Source organism: Crinia signifera, chromosome 3 (assembly GCF_055691185.1).
Source record: "Crinia signifera chromosome 3, ASM5569118v1, whole genome shotgun sequence".
Lineage (NCBI taxonomy): Eukaryota > Metazoa > Chordata > Amphibia > Anura > Myobatrachidae > Crinia > Crinia signifera.
In genome coordinates, this window is record NC_139219.1 from 148222233 (window position 1) to 148249539 (window position 27307).

Here is a 27307-nt window from a genome sequence, read left to right on the forward strand (position 1 = left end):
TAGAGGGAGAATAGAATAGGTGGCGAGCACAGCACGCCACCGAGTCCGCAGTGTGGCTAGCACAGTGAGCGCACAAGGGGCTTCAATGCACTTGCCCTTCTGATGGGCTCCTGACAGTTGGGATTCAGATGTTGGAGAAATGACCATCGGAATCCGACTGTCGGTAAGTTATACCATACCCGTCTTGGTGTGACTGATAATCAAGCCCTTTGCAGCAATGATACAGATCCATTGCACAACCGGACAGCATGCAGCATGATAAGAGATGCTTGAATATTTCAGACTGGGTTGATGGCCGCTAACAACTTTGCAGTGCAATGGTCAATACACCCAGATCCACAGGTCTGGTCTGAAACTTGCATCTCACATTCCATGTTCACAGATTACATTCAAGATTCACCGTTTGATATTTCTGTTCCTCATTTATGTTCAAAATAAGGCTTAAGTTATAAATTATAATAAAGAACAAAATAAAAATGTTGCTCTTATTTAAAATGTGATTTATACTGTTTCAAATTTGCATTTTTTTTTAGGTTTGCCATTCATAATTAAAAAATGTCAAAACATTATAAAAACTCTGATTATTAGCTGAATTTGCTCAAGTTAGATAACACAAATTGTCAAACATTCGATTTTCTCAAATTTAGCACTTTATATATTTTAGAGCAATCTTTAATTTGTGAAATCCTACTAATATTTGTGCAGATTGCCCATGATGTATTTGGAAACTTGTGGCCAGTTTGCGCATCCCTTTTGGTAATGACTGTATAAAGGAGATGCCCATACTCTTATAAGCTACTACAGTATACTGCAATGATTAATCTTTGCTGAGACATCACTGCCGTTCCCAACCAAATGTGCATACTGAAATCAAACATAGTCAATCTTTACTGGGGGTGCACTGAAGGGAAAATGATTTATGAAATAAAAAAGTAATACCTTGTTTAGGCAAATATTTGCTTTAATACAGATATTACATTTGGACTGAATACATGTTTAAGTACTAACTTACACCAGCACTTACCACAACATTAAATTCATCTATGTTTACAGTATTTCACTTGTATTTGAATACAGCCCTTGCGGAGCGTCATAGATGTGCATAGTGAGCCTGGTAGAGTTTAGCACTGAAAGTGGTGCAGTCCATATACTGTACTCCCATAGCTGTATCATGCAAATAACTATTGTACTTGACACTGCTAATAGGCCAGGGCCCTCCAAATAGTGCTGATGCAGCACCACAGCCTTGCCACATACTCAATTGATGGAAAGATAAATAACAATTTGGGTACTTCTGTAGTTTCACGGCGCCACCGCGCGCACAGTCTGTAACAGAAACTTGGCAGCCTGCCAGAGGCTCTGTTTCACTGTGCGCGTGCCGCTCTAGCTCTGTCTGACTGAGCTTGTGCCGCTCTAGCTGTACGTAAACAGCGTAGTGGCCGGCCAGCAGCAGCAGTATGTTAAAGTGGACACCCCGGCACAGCGATGCCGGGGCTTCTAAACTATACGCGAGATTCAGACGCAACTGCGTCTGAATCTCGAGTCACATAGATAGCCGCTAAGAAGCCGGAAAGCCTGGATTCAGACGCTAAAGCGTTAGAATACAGGCGCCTTGCAAGTCGCAAAGGTGTTGCGTCTGGATTTACTTAGGTGAAGGGGTACATCTAAATTTAGACGCAAAAGCATCTAAATTTAGGTGGCCCTAGGGGAACACTATTGAAACCCACCCTCAGTGCCACTAGTGGACGCCACAGCTGTGGACCGTGTAAATCCCACTATCCACGCCCACCCGAAGTGTGGCGAGCGGCGGCGGTACGCGTCCTACGACCTTTTCATACCCCCACTATCCACGTTGGCGTGGAGTTAAGAATAGAAAGTGTGGTGAGCGCAGCGAGCCACCGAGCCCGAAGCGTGGCGAGGGGACGCGGATACCATCACAGCTATCCGCGTCCCCTCGCGGGCTTCACAGGTGTCAGGGTCCGCTCGCCACACTTCGGGATCGGTGCGTGGCGAGCGGACGCTGACACCTGTGAAGCCCGCGAGGGGACGCGGATAGCTGTGAAGGTATCCGCATCCGCTCGCCACGCTTCGGGCTCGGTGGCTCGCTGCGCTCGCCACACTTTCTATTCTCAACTCCACACCGACGTGGATAGTGGGGGTATGAAAAGGTCGTAGGACGCGTACCGCTGCGCTCGCCACGCTTCGGGTGGGCGTGGACAGGGGTGCCGAGAGAGGGGGGGAGCAGGTACAATTTACCCAGGCCCGGGCCTGTCAGGGGGGCCCTGGTCTGGACACAGGTTTTTTTTTTTATTTGGTGGCAAGTACCCCCAACATGACCCATTCCATTAGGTACAAAATGAGGTTGGACTCCAGCACAGTCCAAAATTCAAAGAGGGGCAGTCACATCAACTGCCACTGAGTCCAGGACAGTGATGCTTGGGGTGGCAGTATATGTGACCCCCCCCTTTTGAATATTGGACTGTGCTGCAGGCTCACATCTGTAATTGCCACTGGCAGGGAAGTCCAGGAACAGAGCATTTTGTACCTAATGAAATGGGCCATGTTGGAGTGTATGTGTAAATCCTTTTCAAAGAGCATGTAACCCCTGGCAGAGCATGTAAATCAGGGCAGACAGGTTAATCCCTGGCACAAAATGTTAACCCCTGGCAGAGCATGTTAACCCCTGGTAGAGCATGTTAACTTCTTAATATGCAATGAGCATTACGGTGTGTGGCATAACGTGTAATGAGCATTATGGCATGTGATATAATATGTAATGGGTGTGTGACGTGTAATAGACATTACAGTGTAAATTTTTGTACGTGTATCCACCTTGGAAGCAGTGGCGTAACACCGGGTCCGCAGAGTGTGCGGGGATCTCCGTCAGTGGGGGCCCCAGGAAGTTGTTTTTCCGGGGCCCAGGATTTCTCTTGGCGGCCCTGGGCGTGGATAGTGAGGCTGATTCAGGAACACGCAAAAAAGCCACAGCCTCCTCCTCCGTCTGCGGCAGGTTAAATAGCGTCAGACGCTCCATTGCCATACAGAGACTTGCCACTGCCATTATTCACCTCAGTGTCTCATACAGGGCTACTGCTGACTGACTGACTACGCAAACTGCATAGCTCTCTGACTGACTACGTAACACTGTCCGCGCGCGTCTAAGCCGAAGTGCCGGGAGTGTGAATTGAGATGCTAAAAGCGTCTCAAACCGCAATATAAGTTAGCGTCTACATTCGGGACACCCCCTGTGGTAGCGGTGTGCCGGGATGTGCAATTTATAAGCCCCATTTAGCCCTGTTTGTCTCCTTTTTACACTTCATTACATTTCAACTAGAGTGGCACGCGCAGCGCTACGCTATATCACGTTACACTATAACACTTTAGCTAGAGCGGCACGCGAGCCTCTGGCAGGCTGCCAAGTTTCTGTTACTTCCGGCGCCGTGAAACTACAGAAGTACCACAATTTGATATACCCATGAGTCCACAGGCCTACTAGGCAATGTCCTCCATATGTCTAATCTGTTCCTGGCTGACAGTCATACAATTTGATCTTGATTAGTAGAAAACATACTGTAGTATTCAGGGTAAAGGCCCCCATCGACTAGTCAGATTTGACCTGTTTTCTTCAGTTTCAGATGGATCTAGCAGACCAATCTGTTTTTACAATGGCAATGCATGCTAAGATGTGTAGTTTCACATCAGCCTCCAGAGCCACAGGTTTGCCAGGTGTGGCCTAAGGTATACAGGACACATATAAAGGCCTGGTTGAAAGTTTTGTTTTATCAGATGCATGTATATATAAATTACCATTATTTGTCACATTACTTTGTTTCTAATGTGATAATAAAAAAGAATATTTTTTCTTTACATATACCCCTCATCTCGCAAATGCCAGGTCACACCTGGGATTTGGACACTGGTTTGTCCAGAGAGTGACCCGGCATTTGCGAGAAAGGGGGCGGGGCAGAGTGGCGGCGCATCATCGGGGGCAGGGGAGGAGGCAGCGCTTGGAGTGGACGCTGCCACCTCCCTGGTTCCCCGTTCACACTGCACAGCAACTGAGGTCAAACCTGGGATTAACCCTTCATTAACCCGGGTCAGAATCCTGGTTTGCTGGACCCAGGTAATTTCAAATGGCCCTTTCACACCGTATGTTGACCCAGATCAACCTGGCAACAACCAGGGTCGGGCTCAGGTAATATGTGCGATGTAAAAGGGATAATAGCATACACACTCACCTCTGCAGACTGAATCATAATTAACACAGCAGTCATTAATGTCTTTGCAGTCATCGGAGCAGGAGCACAGACTTTGAGCAAGTCTCTTCTCACCACATCGTAACTTCTCACATGTCCAGATGTGAGCTGCATGAGGAATATATAGTAATCAGTAATAGCATCCAAGATTTTCTGATATGCAAAATAAAAGCATTCAATTATGTTCAGATTGTAACTAGATCTAGCCAATGTTGCCATATCTTCAGTGGCAAACGCAGGATTTTCAGAAGGGGGTTTCCAGAGGGGCGGAGCAAAGCACGGAGATGGACACTTAGGTGACCCAGTATATGCCCGGTCAGTTAAAGTATTATAGATAGACCAAATGTATATATAAATAATAATAATAATAATAATAATGAAAAAAAAAAAAAAAAAAAAATATATATATATATATATATATATATATATATATATATATACATACATACAGGGGCGTCAACAGCAGTGTAGACCCCCTGGGCATAGCAATGTATTGGGGCACCTACCGATCCTCCAGCGTGCCCTTACATTCTATTAACACTTTGCACAATTTTTTTCTCACTAACACTATTTCTTTAACATTTTAATTACATTCATTTTTTTTCTCTCTCACTATCTATATACAGCTTCGGCTTCCTATCACTAATACCTATTAACACTATAGTATTTTCACTGGTGTGCTGCTCTGGACTTTCTGGCTTGTGCTGGTTTTTGGGGTTCCGCACCCTGCACCTAGATATAGCGCTGGGGACCCCCAATATACAGAGAAGCCTTGACGCGGCTTGGGGGCATGTCATACACCTGCACAAATATATGTAGCCAATATCTCTGAATTCTATTATCATGTAGTGTTCTGGACTGGTTACTAATACCATTCCGTGAGCTGGGAGAAACCATGGATTGTTACTTACTCAGTATACCTCCCTCCTCCCATGCACCTGAATGGTATTACTAAACTAATTGAACACCTGCCACTAGCTATGTGTAAAACTAATGCAGGGCATGCTGGGATGCGAAGTTCAACAATAGCTGGAAGGCAATGTTTCCCCATCCCTGGTATAAAGCTTCTGGCAGCATGCTGTGTGCTGTAGAGTAAGCTCTAGATCTGGGGTAGCCAACCCTAGTCCTCGAGAGCTACCAAATGTGCATGTTTTGCAGGTCTCCTCACAGAATCACAAGTGAGCTAATTAGCTCCATCTGTGTATCTTTTAAAATGTGTCAGTGATTAATGAGTGCAGCTGTGCAGCAGCTAGGTTGTCTGGAAAATGTGCGCTGTTGGTAGCTCTCGAGGGCTAGGGTTGGCTACCACTGCTCTAGATAATGCTGCTGGACAAGCATCTGTTTGGTACTAGCACTAAAGCCTGATAGGCTCCCGTGATGGAGAAGTTTTTTTTCACCAAGAAAACCTCAGGTTTCCACCTCCAAACGCTATATGATAAAATGAGTGGTGGGGTGAATGGCTATCCATAGCGTCGTGCTATGGAAAGCCGTCCACCCTTAAAAAAATTCCTTGGATGGGGGAAAATCGCTCAGTGTGTATGCACTGAGCAATTTTCAGCCCAGCGATTTTCAGCATCATTGCTGTGCATACACGCCCAGTGTCTATGCACCTTAATGCAAATAAATGCTACAACACAATAAAGTTTCTGGTATATGAGAATTTACTGCATTATTGGGTAAGTGTTTCTTACCTGGCTGTATGCATAAATCCTTATAATCTACACAGCAGTTTCCAAGTTCAACACAGGCAGTATCACAGCGGCAGCTCCCAAATTTCCTCTCAAAGCATCGATTTTTGCAGCTATTTACTACAGTGGAAAAACATATTTGATTTGAATTACAGTAAATATTGAATTATGCAAATAATAATGTATAAAAACTATTTCAATTAATTGCAATAGATCTTAATAAATCATTCACAATTTCGGATGTTACATTACTTTTATTATTTCTCAGTAACTACAGGATAAGGGGAAGGGTCAATTAGGCTGCAGTCTTTGTTCTGCCCTGCACTGCACAATTCAATGCATCATCTATGTGCGCTAAGCCACATTGTGCAGATTTTTCCTTGCTGCTTTACCTGTGCTGTAAATACTATAGGAATTTGATTCTGCCACGGCAAGCTTAACTTCTCAGTTGGGAGAGAAATAGTCTAGTTTGGTTAATGTACAATTAAAGATGTGTGACACAGATAGATCTATAGTTTGCTAAATTTTCAGTTCCTAAACTAAATTATCATATTGTAATAAATTATTACACACGCACACGCTAAGGCATGCATTGCAACCATGAGTGGATTGGCCATAGCGCTCACCTGAAAGATTCCTGGTGGGCTGACATGCCTATTGGGCCTTTTTTGTTTGTTGCAAGGTGGCTTATTTATAGTCGTAAACGGTTACATAATTCACATACATGCAAATTACTTTGCCACTTGCGATTGTGGTGATTCAGTGTTTGTGCCGACTGCCTGCTTGACTGACATATAGGATTGAGTATTACATACCTCCCAACTTTTCAGACAATGAAAGAGGGACAGCCGCCAATATTAGGGTGTGTGGCTTAGCTGGAAGGGGGCATGGCCTACAAATCACTTAAATTCCACAAGGTCACTCCCTGATTTCGACGCTGTGGGGGCCTGCCCCCAGCTTTGTAAGCTGTTGGCAGTCCTCAGCCTCTCTGCTGTGGGAATAGTGTCTATTCACTGGATGACAGGGGGACTCCCAACTGCCTCCCTGCGTGCCGCGGGACACTGCCGGCCCCAGGCGGGACATGGGAACGTCCCCAAAAACCGCAACTTTCCCACGGAAAGCGGAACAGTTGGGAGGTATGGTGTTATGGTGATTGATTGGCATAAAGTTGATGAAACAAATATAAGTATTAGTTATTTTCCCTCATTCTGAAAGGTGTATAAAATAAAGTTACTAAAATAAACATATGGGGCACATTATCTACCTCTCTGGTGCTGGACATGCCCACTCTGTGACAATTTTTTATAGGAGGGGAGGTGCTGAAAGTGCTGCTGTCATGGCCAATGGCTACAACTAACATCTCTGTTGCTGCCCATATGAGGCTACTGCTACAAAATTTTCCAGGGCCACTTTTCATTCCCAATCTGCCCCTGATTGCTACTAAATAGTACCTTCAACTATTACTTGGGCCTAACTCATCAGTGCATGGTATTGTATATAGCAATGGATTTTAGGTTTAACCCCAACCTGATCCTCCGTAGATTTTCAGTTACCTTCTCTAGAGCAGCTTGGTTTTAGTCCAAATATACATCCAAGGATTGCAGTTAGTATGCACACACAGATTAACTAGAAAGGAAAAAAGACAGAGTACATCAATATATAATGTAGTATATGCATTTTGTTTTAATAAAGTGCTGTCCTTGGAGACACAAAGATATAGCAAAGTTGAAAACTTAATGGCTGCCAACTCCGGCAGGTCAGAACAGCAATTGGGGATGGGGGTGAAATGTGAAAGTGGGCTGGGAAGAGATGTATCTTGGCATACAAGGCAGTGGTTGGGGATGTGGCTGCACATTCATATCATTGTAGCCATGCTTCTGTACCATACTTATCAGGCTTCAAGATTTTACTTGTAGTCACATGGACCCCAGCAAGTATGGGCGGATTTCCCACATCCTGGTAATAATTGCAAGTCTGAAAAACAGGGACTGGGCTAAACTCATGTGAATCACTTACTATAAGCCCCAACCCTTTTTCTTAAAACCACAAAATAAATAATAATAAATAAAATGGAGGGAGTGGGCGGAGCCATCCAGGATGGCTGCTTTTAACTCAACTCTATACTTCTGGTTGGAAAAACAAAATTTATACTACCCTCATACCAGGATTTAAGGTACTTATATTACATCACTGCCTTCCACAATAATCCAGCAGCAGAGGGATACCCTTATTAAGTATTGGAGCACAATTTTTACCCTGGGTTCTGGCCATCGTATAGAAGGCCTTCATGAATGCCATATTACTTGGTGTGAGAAAGCCTTGAAATTGAAATTTGCCTTGAAAGCAACTTGACCCACATTTGAAGATCTACTATTGCATAGTCCTCTACCCTCTTTGACCCCCCCCCCCAGTAAAAGAGGCGGTACTTATGCATTATCTGGGCTCCCGTGTTAAATGCACCCCATTTTTTCATACCCCTACTATCCAACTACGCATGGAGTTCATTTTATATAGTGTGGTGAGCGCAGCAAGCCACCGTGCCCGAAGCGTGGCGAGCGCAGCTAACCCCACGAGGAGCCCAGATATTACATAAGTACCAAAGAGGCTTTTATTAAAAGTTTAGTACATATTTTATTATTGAAACGCTCACGAGACTTGTCTTAAGCCATAGCAGTACAATAACTGCATGCGCTGTTGATCAAGCTGGAGATGTGCTGAGATGGAATTGCTGTTGCTGACTTCAGCAGTCAGCAACACAGTGGCTGCTCCCGCCTCATCAAACACCTCTCCCTCCAGAGCCACGAGACTTTGGCACACCTCAGAGGCCGCCTTCCACTGCAGTGTATTGCTGCTCAATTCTGATTCCCCCAGCTCTGGACCAGGCTGAGTGCACACATAACCGGTGGAAGGTCCTAGGTGCGGGTCTGATGTACTTGGCGCCACTAACAAAGTGTATGCCTGGATATCATGAGTGTGTGCTCTTGTCTATTAGGTACCAGGCCCTGAAGCACTTACAGGAGCAGTAATCGGAGCTGATCAATACTCAGCACACTGCTTTAACCACTACCAACTTTTAATACCCTGGACTGATAACCCATAAGCAAATATATTTATATGAGATTTAACTCTCAGCAGGATCACATCATCATTAATAGATGTACAGGGAAAGCTGCAAGAGACATTTGCTGACAATTTACAGCATTACAGTGCACCACATTTGTTTGTGATTTCCTACCGTGCAGCTTTTCCACCCTTCACTATCAAAAAGCTGCAAGAGATTCAAATAGTAAGCTGCTCAAAATAAATATTACTAAAATATTACACTCAGCATGACTACATTGCATTATTAATAGATACTAGAGAACCGTCTGTGCTACAAAATAGTTGTACAGAGAAAATCTGCCAGAGAAATTTCCTCAATATTTATCTAACAGTTTATTCAAGAGGTCCTTGTCCTTAAACAAAGCACTAAAGTGAAACCTTTTTTTATTTAACGCCATTAATCCTGGGAGATGATTTTATTATGCCCAATAAATCCAAAAAAGCTTCAGTAGCTTCAAATCCAGCCATGTTCACTCGTAAGAACAAGAACTCCTCGCAAACAATGGTCAGACACAATTAGGCCCTTATTCTGATCGGTGCGGAAATTCCCGCATGCGGACGGACCGCCGATGTTGATCGTCTGCGCATGTGCAGAGGTCACTCTGCGCATGTGCAGGCGATTTCGCCGCACGGATTCTTTATACGCCGCACAGGGGGCGTAGAGGGGCGTGAGGGGCTACTTAGCCTCATTACCCTATGCATACGCCCCCCGTTTCATGGGCGTTCCCATGCAAACGCGGGGCGTATGCATGGTAATGAGGCCGTGACGCATGGGTACGGGGCGGGCATCTGACATCGCCGGATGTCAGCTGCCCGCCCCTATACATGATTTCACACGGACAAGTGTCCGTGTGGTCTTGTGTTGCGGGACCTGGTGGAGCGTGCGGCCCTGCATTCGATGTTCGGCGACCATCGAATGCAGGGGCTGCTCCCACCATGGAGGAGGCGTATCCCCGTCCAATTTCATGCGGATCGCCACATATCCGCATACGGACGGCAGGTGGCGATCCGTATGGAAGGCGGGGATTCGCCTGCACGGTTGCGGCCGCATATTCTGATCGGGCCGCACCGATCAGAATAAGGGCCTTAGTCTTCTCCAGACGCTGTTCCTGATTTAGTCATTGATCTATCCATGCTGTTCTTAAGACCCTGGTTGAGGGTATCAAAACAACTTTCCAACTAGAACTCAAGAAAGCTGTCGATTTTAAAACTGAGCTATCTTCTCTTGGTGTGTGCACAGATGCCCTGGAGTTGGTAGACAGAAAACCTTCTCTTTTGCGTTCATAAATAAATGAGCTAAAAGAGAAACAAGAAGATTTGGAAAATAGATCAAGGAGGAATAACTTAAGGGTTAGGAATAGTTATAGTTTAAAATGTTTAGGCCCTTGGGGGCGTGGCTTGGCAAGCGTCCTGAGCAGCCACGCTTTAGCAGAGCTCCCGCTATACCTTCCTTACATCTTGTTCCCAATCGCTTTATACCCCATCCCAAACCTTCTTTTACTCTAGACCCAGTCCCCCTTGTGTCCGACCGGCCTCCGATCCCTACCGCGGAGCCGGGGAGTGCTTTTAAGCGCTCCCGCGGGTTGCGGCCTAGTCGGAAGGCCGGAGCCGGGACCTAAATTTCCAGCAGGAGGCGACGCTACGACCGGAGGGGTGCCCGAAACCCGTGACGCCCGCCGATAAGAAGAAGGGGACCGAGGACAGCGCGGCAGCGGCGACTCCCCACAAGCCTGCTGCCTTCCCAGAGCTCCCGCCAGACGCCCGCCGCCGACCGCGTTCACGAGCGGCTGTCGGGACCGGAGCTACAGACGGCGGACGGAGGAGGCGGTGAGTGACAGATAGCACAGCCGGGAGAGGAAGCCAGACAGAAACCAGCTCGCTGGTGACCCCACAAATAGAGCCTAAGCAATAGCTCCCTACAAGACCCTGCTTGGAGGCCTCACCTGTCCCCACTGTCCTGCCGGCGCCATCTTGGAAGCTGCTGCGCAGCATATAAGCCACACAAGACACCCTGTCCCTAACAGAACCTCTCCACAGCACCCACATATGTGGCATCCCCCCCAGCTGTCCCCCTGGCTCTGTCCACCAGGGGTGGGAGCAGTTACAGCCCAGCTATTGTTATCATAGTGCCAAGTACCCTCTGCTGGCCAACATCTGTGCCCACTGTGTTGCAGCTGCCCTCTAACTAGGCCAAGCACAACTGACTACCATCCTCAGAGGTAACAGCTCCCTGCCGCTCACAGATCTGGGTCTGCACAAAACGAGATTTCACATCTAAAGAAACACACTGTCTAACCCCCCAGGAGCTTAAGAATAAGAATAAATATGTGAAAACTGCATCTCCATAGCTGCCACTCACTACAGATGTAAACAGGGCTGCATAAATGCTATAACAACCCTATACTCCTTCCCCGGTACCCATCCCAGAGGATCCCATTCATAACCATGCCGGCCAAGAAACCCAAGGATGCAGTGCCATCCAAAATCTCCCTCCCCTCCAGGAAATCCTCACAACCTCCTCCAGCTACCACTAGCCCCCTGAAACAGCCCCCCCTTGCTCTGGGAAACCAGACAGAATACCCCTCCCCCATCGAGATGGCTGGGGTGGACACTGAGTCAGAAGCGCCAGTAACGGTGAAATCCTTGTGCCAAGTCTTCACTGCATTTCAAGCCGAGATGTCCCGAGACCTAAAATCGGCTATCCGCGAAGTCAAGACAGAGCTAGTGGCTATAGGGGACAGAACCGATCAACTAGAACGCAAAATGGAGGAAATAGTTGCCTCACACAATGATCTGATATCCTCCTATGACCGCCAACAACAAGACATAGCCCAGTTCCAATCTAAACTAGCGGATCTGGAGGACAGGTCTAGACGCAACAATATCAAAATTCAAGGTATCCCCGATTCGGTGGCTAATTCAGAGCTGGAAGATTACGCTACCACCTTGTTCTGTAAACTGCTGCCCACAACAGACCCCAAAGAGTTCCTGATTGACCGCATACGCCGCCTCCCAAGACCAAGAACGGTCTCCGCAGATCTACCCAAAGATACCCTTCTGCGAGTCCATTTCTTCACGGTCAAGGAACGCATACTTAGAGCTGCCCGGGAATCCAAAAACTCAGGCACTCTAGGCGGGCTGCAAATCTTCCAGGACTTTTCTCCGGCAACCATCGCCAATAGAAGGGCATTCGCACCTATCACCGCTGCTCTCAGATCCCACGAAATCAGGTACCGCTGGGGATTCCCGGTTAAACTAATTATATACTATGAAGACACCTCATACTCCGTATCGACATTGGACGCAGGAGTGAAACTTCTAATGGACTGGGACATATCAGTCACAAAACCTCCAGAGCCGAGACGCCCACAGGCTCTACAACAAGAATGGTCGGCTACCTGATTTCCAACGTCCTGCCTCGTGTCAAAACCATTTAGACTGCAGTTCTCCGAGGCCCGAGTTCCTGTTCTCCCCTCCACCGGGATGGGACCCAAATGTTAAGTATCATATTTGTTTGTATCCCTCATTATGCAGGACTCTTGGCACTCGACTTACCCGGTTAGCAATTGTTGTTTGCTGTAAATTCTATGTTTCCCTCCGGTTCAAATTTTCTGAACCCAGAGGTGTTGTAGGTTTAGAATGTTGTATTTTCAAGTTACTAGACTTTCCCTATAATAGGATAGTTTATGTGAGTTAAAAGTGAGTGGCGGCTTACGTTCTACGAGCCTTGCCACCCCCCAACCTCTCTCACACTACTGCATGACCCTTTCTCCCCTGCAGTAGTCATGCGGGTCCAATATACCGGACCCTTTTGTTTTACCTCTCCCTATGCTTACCCTTCTCCATCTGTACCTCCCTTCCCCCCGTGTCCCCCCTCACCAGCCGACCTCTCCACTAGGGTGACGGCAAAAGTGAAAACAGCAATGATATGGCATAATGTCTCTCCAGGGTTAAGACCTAAATCCTCCCAGCATCCCCTCCTAACTTCACAATGCCTAAATTTCTATCTTTGAATGTTAAGGGGTTAAACTCCCCTAATAAAAGAAGACTAGCTCTCTCCTATTTTCATAAGCAGAGAGCAGATGTGGTAGCGGTACAGGAGACCCATTTCAATTCCACTAACCCCCCGATGTTCAAAGATGTGAACTACCCAACCGGTTATTATGCAAGTGGCCCTTTCAAACGCAACGGAGTTGCTATTCTGTTCAATAAGCACACCTCCTTTGTCCTACAATCCCAAAACTCTGACAAAAATGGTAGATTCCTGATATTGACAGGTCTGTTAGAGGACAAACCCACTACCATAGTATCCCTGTATGCACCAAACACCAACCAAATCCCATTCTTACGTAAACTATTTCTCCTTATCCGGAAATCATACAGAGGCTCCCTGATACTTTTAGGAGATTTCAACTTAGTTCTAGATCCCAGGATAGACAAATCCCAACAACCCACATCCCGTCCCTCCCAGACGTCTGGCCCATCCCTAGCTTTCCGCAACCTTCTATTAGATTTTGATATATACGACATTTGGAGGACTAAAAACCCGACTGGCCGCGACTACACATTTCACTCTTCGGTACATAACTCCTATTCCAGAATAGATTATATTCTCTGCGATAAGTGGGCCTTACAGCACACCATAGATGTTGATATCCTCCCGATCACATGGTCTGATCATGCTCCCGTCACATGGAAGTGGTGCCCCAACCCATCAACTTCCCCCCCGAGGCCTTGGCGTCTCTTCCCCCACCTGTTAAAAGACCCTACGGCCAAAGCAACAATTTTAAATGCTATCAATTCTTATCTCTCTAACAATTCCCCACAGGAAACGTCTATCACCAACCATTGGTGTGCCCTTAAGGCAGTTACGAGAGGAGCAGCTATACAGGCTGGCTCATATCTCAAACTCAGTTCCACTAAGGCCCAACAAGATTTAGAGACCAAACTATCGAAACTAGAAACCCAAAATAAAACAGTCCCATCTAGAGCCTTGAAATTGGAAATATCAAACATCCGTAATCAAATCCAAAAAATCCTCTTAGCTCGTACACAACTAGCCCTGAACAGAATGCGCCATAAATATTACCTGTCTAGTAATAGATCGGGCAGAATGCTTGCCCGCAAACTGCGAGCTCAACAAGCCAAAAACAGAATCAGACAAATCATTACCCCTACCAAAGAGAAACTCTTAAACCCCAAGGACATCGCTAACCAGTTTGCTAAGTTCTACTCTCAGCTCTATAATCTCTCCTCCGATACCTCCACACCACAACCCACCAACATTACAATATCTTCCTTCCTAGACAATATACAGCTCCCATCCTTAAAGCCGGAACAACTAGAAGCCCTCAACGCCCCATGGTCTGAATCAGAGATCCAATCTGCCATTAGATCCCTCCCCCGCAACAAAGCGCCAAGCCCAGACGGCTTCACAACTGACTTCTATATCACATTCAAAGACCCGCTAACCCCACTTTTAACAAACCTCTTTAATGAACTATCCTCCCTAGGCTCTTCCCCAAAGGAACTACTAGAAGCCCGTATAGTGACCATCCCCAAACCAGGGAAGGACCCGGCTTTCTGCCAGAATTATCGCCCTATAGCACTGTTAAATTGTGATATTAAATTATTTGCCAAACTAATGGCCCTCCGCATTAATCAGTATCTACCGTTGCTGGTGCACCCGGACCAGACAGGCTTTGTCCCGGGAAGACAGGCCTCCGACAATACAAGGAGAGTATTTAACCTGATCGACTCTCTCACTGGAAAGCAAGATCTCCTTCTCCTATCCCTTGATGCTGAAAAAGCTTTCGATAGGCTGAATTGGAAATATATGCAAGAAGTGCTCACACGCTTTGGCTTCAGAGACCGAATTCTCAATTCGATCCTGACGCTCTATAGTTATCCCACGGCCCTGGTGCTCAGCAACGGATTCTTGTCGGATCCCTTTAATATCACGAATGGCACCAGACAGGGGTGCCCCCTTTCTCCCTTGATTTTTGCTCTTTCTTTTTTTTTTTTTAATTCGATCTTTATTTATACTTTGGTTTCTTTAATACAAGGTTGGTAAGAAAATTTGCATCGGGTTCCACATTGAAGATGTGAGCCCCTTAGAGTAAAACATTACAATTCCTGTTCGCAGACAGGCTGTATATTCATATAATCTTCTCTTCCAGTAACTCTTCATATGTCTATGGGTCAGTGGCCCAGGCCCCTACGCTCCCCTTTAGATAACTGCTACGTAAACTATATCGCGGATTAACCTCACGATCAGCCCGTCCAGGCGCTAGCCAAAGAGAAAGTAGGTGTTCTATATATTCCTAGCAGGGAAAGTAAAGAGGGACCAGGGCAAAGGAAGAGGGAGGGAGGAAAGAGAGAAAAAAGAAAAAAAAAAAAGGAGAAATGAGTCCTGAGTGCGTGTATATAGTTTAAATTTAAGACTATGACCTTAATATATGGTGTTCGAGTGTTAATCGATATTCGTGCCTTATAACGTGATATTGTTGAAAATCTTATATATTTTGCCTATTGTTAATATTATTTCTAGTGTTAATAGGTGAAGAAAAGTGGGGAAAGAGAAAAAAAAAAAAAAAAGGGGGGGTACAGTGCCTAAATCTATATATATATTATTATTATTATTATTGTTATTTTTCCTTATTCTACCCTTTATATGTGCAATACAGATACGCAAAAATTATTCGTGACTAATACTGTGGTACTATGTTTATGAAGTTTACCTATATCTTATAAGTTACTACTAGTGCATATAGAGAATGAAAAAAAAACAAAAAGAAGCGCGATCACTTTACTCCCCCTCACCTCCCCACCGCCATCGCTAGGCGAACGCTTGGGCCAGGTCACCGAGCCACAGACATGTACATATATACATAAGTCATTTAAAATGAACAGGAAATCTATATAAAATTAGCTTACCAACTGCACCCGCCCCCCCTACCCCCTTACCCCCTGCCCCCCCTCCCCCCACCCAGGCGTTGGGTTACAATATTCTCTCGGTTATACTTATTAACAAAACTATGCAGATGGCTACACATCCTGACCTTACTCTCTGTGCAATCCCTTACCCTGTCCTAAAGGATTACTTTTGGCGTTTATTCTTCTCCTCATATAACAACCATCTATCCCAGATATTGTAGAATTTCTGGGTTGTACCTCTAGCCATAAATATATATTTTTCATGGTCCTTAGTTGCATTCACCAATGCCAACCATGCTTCCAGACTAGGGCTTTCCTTCGCCAACCACCTTCTGGCGATGCATATTTTAGCCAGGGTGCATAGTTGTATTAGTAATAGTTTGTCATCAAGGCACAATGGTGTATTCCCGACTATGGCCATGATACCCACCCGAGGTGTGCAGATAGATCTGGGATACCCCATATCAGCTAGGACTCCAATTACTCCCATCCAGAACGTGGCCACTTTAGGACACTCCCAGAGGAGATGCCAGAATGAGCCCATGTTGGCTAAACACTTTGGGCACCGATTGCTACTTGCTCCCCCGAATTTACACAGGCGTTCAGGTGTCAAGTATATCCTATGAAATATAAACAGCTGGACCTGTTGGAATCTGGCTTGGTTTGTGGCTTTACCGATGTTTCTCATAGCCTCCTCCCACTCTCCTAGCTCTATTAACCCCAAATCCCGCTCCCATTTATCCTTCAACTGGGGTAGGCCCTTATCTTGCACCTGCAGTAGGGTTTTGTAAAAAAAGGATACCCCGTGTCTCTGGGGAGATCTATTAATCAATTTTTTAGTGAGGGACTCTTTTATATCGGGATTTGTACTGCCAAACTGAGTTTCCAGGGCGTGTCTGATTTGCAAATATCTATAGAAATAATTATTTGGTAAGTCATATTCACTTTTCAGAGACTGGAATGTTCTAAGGTTTCCCTCCTCATACAATTGGCCGATTGCTTTTAACCCTTTACCAGCCCACGCCTCGCGTATCTGTAGTTCTCTCAACTGAGCGAGATGAAGGGCATTATACAGGGGAGTATCGGGATCTAAGCCACAACTACCCATTAAGGTCTCCACTGACCTCCAGATTTTAATAACCTGCTTTACTAATGGGGGCCACTTTTTCCCCATATTGCCAGATAATAAAATTTGTAATGGGGTATGCCCTGGTGAGACAATTTCTGCCATTGCATCAATCATATCACTCTCCTCACCCCTTTTAATCCACATTTTAATATATGGCATGTGGGAGGAGAGGTAATACAGCCAGAAGTTAGGCAGGGCCAAGCCCCCGCCGTCCCGGTCTCTCGAGAGAATACTTTGTCTGAGCCTGACCCTCTTGCTACCCCACAAAATGGATGAGATCAAGCCCTCGATCTTTTTAAATATGCTTCGTGGGATATAAAGAGGGGAGTGCTGTAGTATATATAAAAGCTTAGGCAAGATAATCATTTTAACAAGATTAACTCTACCTGTCAAAGACAAAGGTAATCTGGCCCAAGGCTTGATCTTGGATTTAATATATTCCATTACAGGATTTATATTTAGTGGAATAAATCTGGATGTATCCCTGGATACCAATATACCCAGATATCTGAACTCAACAACCTGCTTCAACGGCGTAGATGGATCCACTCCCGTAAGACTATTATCTCCCAGGGGCATAAAGTAGGATTTACTCCAGTTTATCCTTAAGCCAGAGTGTATGCCGAAGGCATTAATCAACTCCATGGCCCGAGGTAATGCAACACCAGAGTCGTGGAGAAATAACAAAATGTCATCGGCGTACAAGGCGATGCGATCTTCTCTGGGGCCTATTTTTAAGCCCTGAAGTAATAAGTCTTCTCTGACCATACAGGCCAAGGGCTCCATCGCTATAGCGAATAGAGCCGGTGACATTGGGCAACCTTGACGCGTACCACGTCCCACTTTAAAACTGGAGGATATAAATTTGTTGACAGAGACCCTAACAGATGGGGAAACGTAAAGCAACTTCACCCAGTTTATGAATGCAGGACCTATACCTGCCCACTTCAAAGCTGCCCATAGAAATTCCCATTCGATTGTATCAAAGGCTTTGGTGGCATCCAATGATACCACCGCTGAATTGCCCCTACTTCTATTTAGAGATTGAAGTTGAATATATAATCTCCTCAGATTAGTTGAGGTAGACCGCCCAGGCATAAATCCTGTTTGGTCTTTATGAATAATTTCGCCCAAGACCCTATTTAGCCTAGCTGACAGGATCTTGGCTAAGATTTTAATATCGTTGGGCAGCAATGAAATGGGGCGATAGGAATCCATGCTTTTAGGGTCCTTGTCTTTTTTTAATATAACTATAATCAAGGCTTCTGCCATACTAGCAGGGAGTGTCATACTTGAATAAAGTGTATTATACAGCTCGAAGAGCTTCTGTGAGAAAAATTTACTAAATTTTTTATATAGCTCCTGTGGTAAACCATCGAGGCCCGGTGCCTTACCGCCGGGGATCGATGCTATAGCCGTTTCCACCTCAAAAAGCGTCACTGGGCTATCCAAGAATTCTCTAGATTCATTTGATAAACAAATTGTTTTCTTTACCCCGGACAGGAACGTATAAATTTCCTCAGGGGATCGACTCTGCTGGGAGGTATAAAGTTCCTGAAAGTACTGCCTGAAGTTCTCCACTATCTCAGGAGTCCGATGTACCATTGCTCCCTCCGAGTTACGAATTTCTGAGACTATGTTCCCAGGTTGATCTGAGCGTGATAGATAAGCCAAGAAACTACCTGGCCTATCCCCTTTAGCATAAATATTATGACTTGTGAATAACTCTTTATATGCTGTCTTATCTGCAAGGCATCTAAGCCATGCTTCCTGGGCATCTGTCCACGCCTGTTTATTAGCATCTGTCGCATCCCTCAGGTACTTAAGTTCTAGATCATGGCAGTTTAATTCCAGAGTCTGTTCCTCCCTCTTATATGAAGCCTTCAGACCAGAAATTTCTTTAATCAAAGTACCTCTAAGGAAGGCTTTAAATGCCCCCCATATATTTTCAACAGAGCCAGTCCCATCATTATTATCAAAGAATTCCTGCCAGGAGGATTCGAGTTTGTCTCCTGATACAAATAATGTTGTCCAGAAAGCATTCATTTTCCAGAAAACAAAACCCTTTGTTTCCCCTATATCCACCGTCATCTCCAGTGGTGAATGGTCAGAAATCCCTCGCGTTTTATAGTTTATTCCTAGAATACGAGGGAGCCAGTCCTCCGATACCAATGCTAGGTCAATTCTAGAGAAGGCATGATGTGAGCTAGAAAAACATGAGAACTCTTGCACCCCTGGATAGCGCTCACGCCACGCGTCTTTCAGACCCATTTCCCCTATAAGAGATGAAAAGCATGAACTCTGAGAGCCCAAGGGAGCATTGGTGCGGCTTTTCCTATCGAGTATGGGATCTAATAGGTTATTGAAATCACCCATTATTATAACTGGGATATTGGGGAAAGTTGCCAAGAATTCCGCCGCTTTTTTCAATACCTCGTATCTAAAGGGCGGAGGGATATATACTGAAAGCAGTAGAAAAACTAACGACCCCAATTTGCATTTCATAAACACGTACCTTCCACCTGGGTCTATCTGTATAGTATCTTTAGTGAATGGCACGCCCTTACGAATCAAAATAGATACTCCACGAGATGAGGAGGTAAAAGAGGAGTGATAGGCCCATCCTATCCATGGCTTTTTAATAGATAGCAACTTATTGCCCACAAGATGTGTCTCCTGTAGGCAAATTATATCGACAGCATATTGTCTTATTTGTCGCATTACTAGCGCCCTTTTTATTTTGTTATTCATGCCACGTACATTCCAGGACAGGAAAGAATATTTAGCTGTCACCATACTGACCAGGGTATGAATGGGCCCAATAAATAAGTCTTAACGCCATGGGAAAGAACATTAAACAATAAAAAAATCAAACAACCCATCCGCCTTATATCCCAGACCCACCTCCCACCCTGCATACCCAACCCCTCCCCCCACCCTGCATGCCCTACACCCGTCCTGACATGCCTCGTCCAAACCCTCGCCCACCTAGGTTCCCCCCAAGGCCACCCTCCCCTCCTATCCCGCCCTTTTTTCCCTTTCTTTTCCATCCTTTTCTTTTTAGGGACAATCTATGTAATGACCACGAGCTGGGGATCCGCCCCCGCCCCTTTATATACCATACCGTGCTTCCCCCCGGTGACCATTCCTTTATATCGAACACATAAACCCTACATAATCAAATCAAAAAAAAAAAGGGGAAGAAATAAATAGCTTAAATTATCGGGCACTGATATAACAGATAGACAAGTTGCTTATGCCGCTGGCTGTTCTAAATAAGCCTTTAGAAGTCTTATCGTGTGCGCCAATTATCCTGGAATAGAACCTCAGGCATGAATCACAGCCAATTTGCCCAACACAGAGATACATATTCCCTCTCTACCCGAAGCCTTAACAGCAATATTTGGCTAAGAGGAAGAAGAAGAGAAAAAAAAAAAAAAATTACAAAATAAATAAAAACCCACGAAGAGGAAAATTTTCTCTTTCCTTTTTCTCTTTTGCAATAGATAACAGAAAACATAGATATCGTAGGTTATCGGGCACTGATATGGCAGATAGACAGATTGCATATGCAGCTAGCTGTTCTTAATTAACCTTTAGATGTCTTATCGTGTGCAGCAATTATCCTGGAGTAGAGCCTCAAGCATAAAACCCAGCCTGACTGCTCAGTGCAGAGATGCCTATTCCCACTCTACCTGTAGCCTTAACAGTATCTTAACTGCAGTATTTGACCAATCAAAAAAAAAAAAAAAAAAAAAAAAAATGAATAAATAAAGGAAAACCCCATAAAAAAAAAAAAAAAAAAAAAAAGGGAAAAAACCCTTTAGGGTTATCTGGTTAGTGTTGTCTTTCTCGGTGATGTCCATTTTTTCCTTTTTTTCTCCTTCCTCCCTTGAAACACAGCCTTTCTCTTCTCTCCCCCTCCATAGGTGAATAAATAAATAAATAACATAAATTGACGGGCACTAATTTAGCAGATGGACAAATTGCATATGCCGCTAACTGTTCTAAATAACCTTTAAATGTTTTATCCTATGCGGCAATTATCCTGGGATAGAGCCTCAAACACAAAACACAGCCAAAATGCATAGATACCTAATCCCGCTCTACCTGTATCCTTAACTGCAGTATTTGACCAAACACAAAAAAAAAAAATTTGAATAAAGGAAAACCCCCTAGAAGAAAAAAAAAAAAAAGGGGGGATCATTTAGGGTTATCTGGTTAATGTTGTCTTTCTCGGAGATGTCCATTTTTTTTTTTTTTTTTAAATCACAGCTTCATCAATGTGTGTTCATCTGACTGCTTGCGGGAAAACTACCGTCCAGCCAGTTTGCAGCTTCTTTGGGTGTATTGAAAAACTTGGTTGAACCATCGTGTATAACACGAAGTTTTGCTGGAAACAGCATCGAGTACTGTAGACTCAGCTCCCTTAGTCGCTTTTTAATTGGGTAGAACTGGGCTCTTTCCCTCTGTACTTCCCCAGCGTAGTCCGGGAAAATGGAGACCTTCACGTTATCCCAAACCGGAGAGCCTTTTTCTCTGGCCAGTTTCAGTATTAAATCTCGGTCTGAGTAGTGCAGAAGTTTGATGATGAAAGTACGGGGTGGCGACCCTGCAGGGGGGGCACGCATGGGCAGTCTGTGAGCTCTTTCCACTGAAAAAAATTTGGAGAAAGTCTCTTGCCCGTATGATTCGATCAACCAGGTCTGCACAAATTTTTCAGGGTATTGGCCCTCAGCCCTTTCAGGTAACCCCACGAATCTCAAGTTGTTTCTGCGGGCACGTCCCTCCATGTCGACCAATTTACTGTTAATGGCCTTAATTTGAGAGGTCAGATCTTCAACCTTCCCCACCAGTGGAGTGAGCCCATCCTCCAAGTCTGAGGTCCGTTTTTCGACCTCCTTTACACGGTCTTTCATCTGTTGCACTGACTGTTTAATTATATTCAAATCGTCCTGTATTTGTTCAATTTTGTTTGCAAGGCGGCCCTCGCTGGCGGCTAATGCATCCAGTACTTTTTGAATTGAGGTATCACTCTGTACTGTGGACTTATCACTCTCAGGAGAGGTACCATGGGGGGGACTGTCCCCTCTGGGGGCAGATGGTGGAGTTGCCGGGGGTCTTGCAAATTTTGCCAGGCGATTTGCAGCTGAGGCATTTTGCGTTTTCCCCATATCTTCTACCTCCAAAAAAAGAATTTTTTTTTTTTTTTTTCTTTAATAATTGACCTTTTAAGGGAGGTAAGGGAAAAAAGGTATACTTTTAACTAACCGCAAAATCACCCTGGCCGGTTATTGAGGCCAACAGCATATGGCCAAGGGAATCTCAGGCGTCCCAGTTTACAAACAAGTTTCTGGTAGTAGAGACAAAGCAGAGATCAGCAGGGACTGAGAGAGAAAAAAATAACCCTTGCTCACAAAGCTGTATCTTATGCCCCTATGAATGGGCTACCTCTAGCCCAGTACCTCACTCCTTTATGATGCTGCCCGATCTCCAGGTAGGTAAGGCTGTTTGCCCTGCGTGCTGTCCTGTGGCCCCTGGCAGGCTGCCGCTACCCCGTCTCCCCTCCTCGTTATATGCTGCTGCCGTGCTCTCTCTTTGTGCCGCCCGGGCTCCTGTGGAGTTAGGCTGCCAATCTATCAGTGGAGTCCTGCAGCTCCCGCTGGCCGCCGCTTCTCCTGCTCTGCGGCACACCACACACTGACGGCTCCCTCACCGCTGCGCTGTCGGGCTAAGCGTCTCCTTCCGGCTTCCTCCGGGCGCAGCCTCTCCTCGTCACTCACACGGATGGCGGGCGCCGATACACGCCTCACGGCTTCTGCAACCCTCCCCAGCACCGAGCAACCAGGACCACCACGGTACGCGGGGTTGTTTTAAATTCAGGCCGGCTGTTGGAACGATCACCTGGGGGATTTAGCACTCTGTAGCACCCAGGATGGTGGAGCGGGAGAGGACGCCGACATGCGACCTACACCCTGCTCGCCGTGGTCACGCCCCCCGTATCACCCTTCCGATTTTTGCTCTTTCAATAGAACCCCTAGCCATCACTATACGCAATGACAACAATTTCCCCGGTCTGCAGATAGGCCCACATTGTCATAAGTTAAGTCTTTTCGCCGACGATGTTCTGCTTTTCGTGACCAACCCTGTTAGAACTCTCCCATACCTCCACACGATCTTAGACTCCTATAGCGCAGCATCATACTATAAGCTAAATACTACTAAGACAGACGCTCTCCCGATTAACCTCTCAAGACACCTACCCCATTTAAAATCACTCCACAAATACAACTGGCAAACTGAAGCGATAAAGTACCTGGGCATTCACATCCCTGCGAATACCTCCAATGTCTTTGATGTCAACCTCACCCCCCTCCTTGAAACGTTGTCTACCCTAACTAAATCCTGGGTATCCTACGATATTTCCTGGATGGGACGTATGGCTGCCTTTAAAATGACACTACTCCCTAAACTAATGTACTTGTTTCGCACTATACCATACACAATTCCTAAAAAATTCTTACGACTTGGCACGTCCATTCTGTTAAAGTATGTGTGGTCGACAAAACTCCCAGTAATTGCCCGCTCCAAAATGTCCTTACCTAGGGCATTTGGCGGCCTGGACCTTCCCGACCTAGCTAGTTACCATACAGCGTGCCTCCTAGCCCCTCTTAAATGTTACACGGACACCGTTTCCGCTACAGGATGGGTGTCCATTGAACAAGCCAAGACCCCCCAAATCCCTCTTGCAGATCTAATCAGAATTCCAAAACAAGCCAGACCTATCCATCTACCACTACTCCCATCCACCAAAGCCTCTCTGCGAGCATGGGATGGACTACGAGTCAATCTATCTGGCTCGGCGAACGTCATACCCACCATTTCCATTACGACAGTAGCCAAATTAATCCCAAACCTCAATTTAAACTCATGGAAAACCCTGGGCATCAACACCCTAGGAGACTTGTTAGAATCCCACTCCCTGTTACCATTCTCCACCCTACAACGCCAATATTCCATCCCCCCCTCCGAACACCACCACTACCTACAAGTAGCACATTGGTGGAAGGCCCTCTTCCCTTCCTATACCCCCCCAGATGCTACATCTCAGACACTTCTATCCAGACCTTTCATGACAGGAACTAAAGGCGACATCGCCTTTTGGTATAGAACCTTGGTAACCCCCTCTGTTTTCTCCAAAACATCCCCCCCACGAGAAATGGGAATCAGACCTAGGCGTGACCTTCTCTCCCCTGCAATGGCGCCAAATCTTTCACACTTCCTATGCAATGTCCCGATGCTTAAATCATACGGAAATGCACATCAAACTAATTAATAGATTATATCTAACCCCAGATCGTCTGCACACCTTCTGGCCATCCTGCTCTAACAAATGTTGGAGGCTATGCGGATGCATAGGCAACATCTACCACATTTTCTGGACATGCCCAGTAATCCATCAGTATTGGTCTGAGGTCTTTAGCTTGATCTCTACAGTGTTGAAGATGACATTAACTCCGGACCCATCCCTCGCTCTGTTTCACGTTTACCCACAGACTGTCCCCCCTAGGGATAGATATGTCCTAGGTCACATCCTTATAGCTGCCCGAGCCAACCTGGCCCAACTCTGGAAACAACCCTCCCCTCCACTCCTTCTCCAGGTAGTTATGAAGACGAATTATCATTTCCTTATGGAAACTAACTTCGTCCCATTTGTCCCCTCACCCACCTCCCCCCATATGCGTTGGCTCCCGTGGCACACATACATAGCAGAAGGCGAAGGTGCTGCACATTTCCCACCTTCCCACCCGGTGGATCCATGTCAGCTTAACCTAAATGAAACCCCAGAGAGTTCAGAATAACCTAACATGCCTGGCTAATTCACCCTACCAGTTAATACCCCCCCTACAGGAAAATGATATGACCGGGGATTTGAGACTAGTTAGCTAAATGCTCTGTTTTCATGTGATAATGTTACCAGAAGATATTTTTGTTTGCTTGTCTTTTGTTTTCTTTTGTTTATGTAATATTTAGGCTTTACATATATTATTCGCTCTGCGTAGCGAAACACACTGTATAATGAATATGCTTGTTACCCGACTCCCCCTTCCCTACCCCCCCCCCCCAAATGTCCCCTTTTTCTTTTCTGTTCCCCGTATTAAAAATCTGTCACAATAAAAATTTATTGATGGAAAAAAAAAAAAAAATGTTTAGGCCCTTTATTAGAGAGTCTACTCTGTTCTGGGTTTCGAACTTTTAAAAGGTCTCTTCGCTCTATTTTTTCCTGGTCTTCTGTTCTCTTCTCTATTCTTTTCCCCCCTCGATCCAATATTTACCTTCCCCCCCAAACCGGCTGGAACCAATCACCAACACCTAGAGTTTTTTTTTTTTTTTTTTGGTCTTTTTCATATTTTTTATACAAGATATATCATGGGACTAAAAATATTATCTATACAGTAAATGTTAATGGCCTGAATTCCCCCAGACGTCGCACTTTAGTTCTTAGCGCTTGTAGACGTGAAAAGGCAGACATTTATATTTATATTCCACAAAAAGTCAAGGATAAGTTATTACTTTCCTTTGATTTTCGATGGCATAGGCGACATATCTCTTATTTGGGCGTCTCTATTACCAAAAAATATTGGCAGCTATATCAAGCAAACTACCACAAATGAATTGATCAACTTCAGAAAGATCTGAAGTGGATATCATATTTCTTGGATAGGTCGGGTAAATGCTATCAAAATGAATTTACTACCGCGACTTCGCTATTATTTTCAAACCCTGCCAATCCGGGTTCCTACAAATGTTTTTAAGCTTCTTCAACATAATATTCTGAACTTTATTTGGTCCAAGAAAAAAAACTAGAGTTAATTGTTTGGTAATTCAGAGACGTTCATCGGAGGGTGGCCTCGGGGTCCCAAACTTATAATCATATTACGGAGCTGCAAGATTGGCACAATGTATTCTTTGGAATAGACCCAAATCCGAGAGGGTATGGGTAGGGATTGAATCTAATGTTATTAAGATGCACTCTATTGCTTCATTGTTATGGTTACCTAGAAAGGCCCAACCTCAAAATACTAAGTTCTACCCGATAATTTCACACTCTCTTGATGTTTGGGATGCGTCTAATAGACAATTCAATCTTGCCCCACTTCCTAGCTGCTTGGTTCCATTGTTTGATAATCCTAGCTTTCACCCAAGGTGTTCCCCGAACTCTTTTGGATTCTGGTGGAACAGCGGGATTAGATTCCTGATTGCTATTTCTCATACTATAGTCTTCCCAACCTTTGTGGACATTCAAACATCACATTCAATTCCACATAAAAAAAAATCCAATATCTCAGAATCAGATATATCCACTTCTCGGTAAAATCACAAATCATTGCAAGACCATTTCTTCAATAGAGACTAGTTTTCTGTAATGCGTCCACTAAAGGCCTTCTATCTTCTCTATACCTTTTATTGTTGCCTCATAGTTCAAACACTAGAGAGAGATGCACATGAAATAGCATGGGAAACTGATTTTGGGAAAACCCTCGAGGATGAAGAATGGTCCAGTATATACTCTAGCATTGCCTCTAGCTCGATATGTGTAAGATTAAAAGAAAATTAATACAAATTGTTTTATCGATGGTACTATGGGCCTTATTCTAGTTCACTCTTAGAGGCAAATTCCTTCTCAGATGGACAAAACCGTGTGCACTGCAGGGGGGCAGATGTAACTGGGTCAGATAGAATTAGATTTTTTGGGTTTGTCCCGCATCCTGTCTGTGTCCTGCTGAGGGGGTTGGGAGTCCCCCCTGCTACCCGCTGCTCTGCATAGCAAAGCAGTAGGGAATGGACGTCTATTAACTGTAGAAAAGGGATGGGGGCATGACCAACAGCTCTCACATCAATGGCCATGCCCCCAACAGCAGCAAAAACAGGGGGAGTGTCTTCACGGGAGCACCGTGGTCATAGAACCATGACCGGGAGAAAACGCTGCTGTGTCCCTACTTGTCATGTTACAGACTGGGTTTGAAAAATGTCAGGCGAGAGCTGATTGGCTTGTTGTTTATCACTCTCATAGAAACATAGAATCTGACAGCAAATAAGAACCAGAAAAAGGGGGATTGTTACTGTGCACAAGCAATCGAAAACAATTACAATTGACCAGAATTCTCAAGAGACAGAGGGTGTGTCCAAGTTGC

At 45.2% G+C, this 27307-nt stretch overlaps 1 protein-coding gene across 1 annotated transcript in view; it reads right to left on the reverse strand.

Annotated features, from left to right (window-relative positions):
* The window catches only part of ENPP1 (ectonucleotide pyrophosphatase/phosphodiesterase 1), a 139062-nt gene that overhangs the window by 74923 nt on the left and 36832 nt on the right, over positions 1 to 27307 (reverse strand). Inside the window, exons 2-4 of the mRNA XM_083176706.1 lie at positions 7498 to 7570; positions 5948 to 6064; positions 4239 to 4364 (exon numbers count right to left, since the gene is read on the reverse strand). Of these exons, the coding sequence (XP_083032832.1) occupies positions 4239 to 4364; positions 5948 to 6064; positions 7498 to 7570 (316 nt within the window). The remainder of the gene's footprint in view (positions 1 to 4238; positions 4365 to 5947; positions 6065 to 7497; positions 7571 to 27307) is intronic.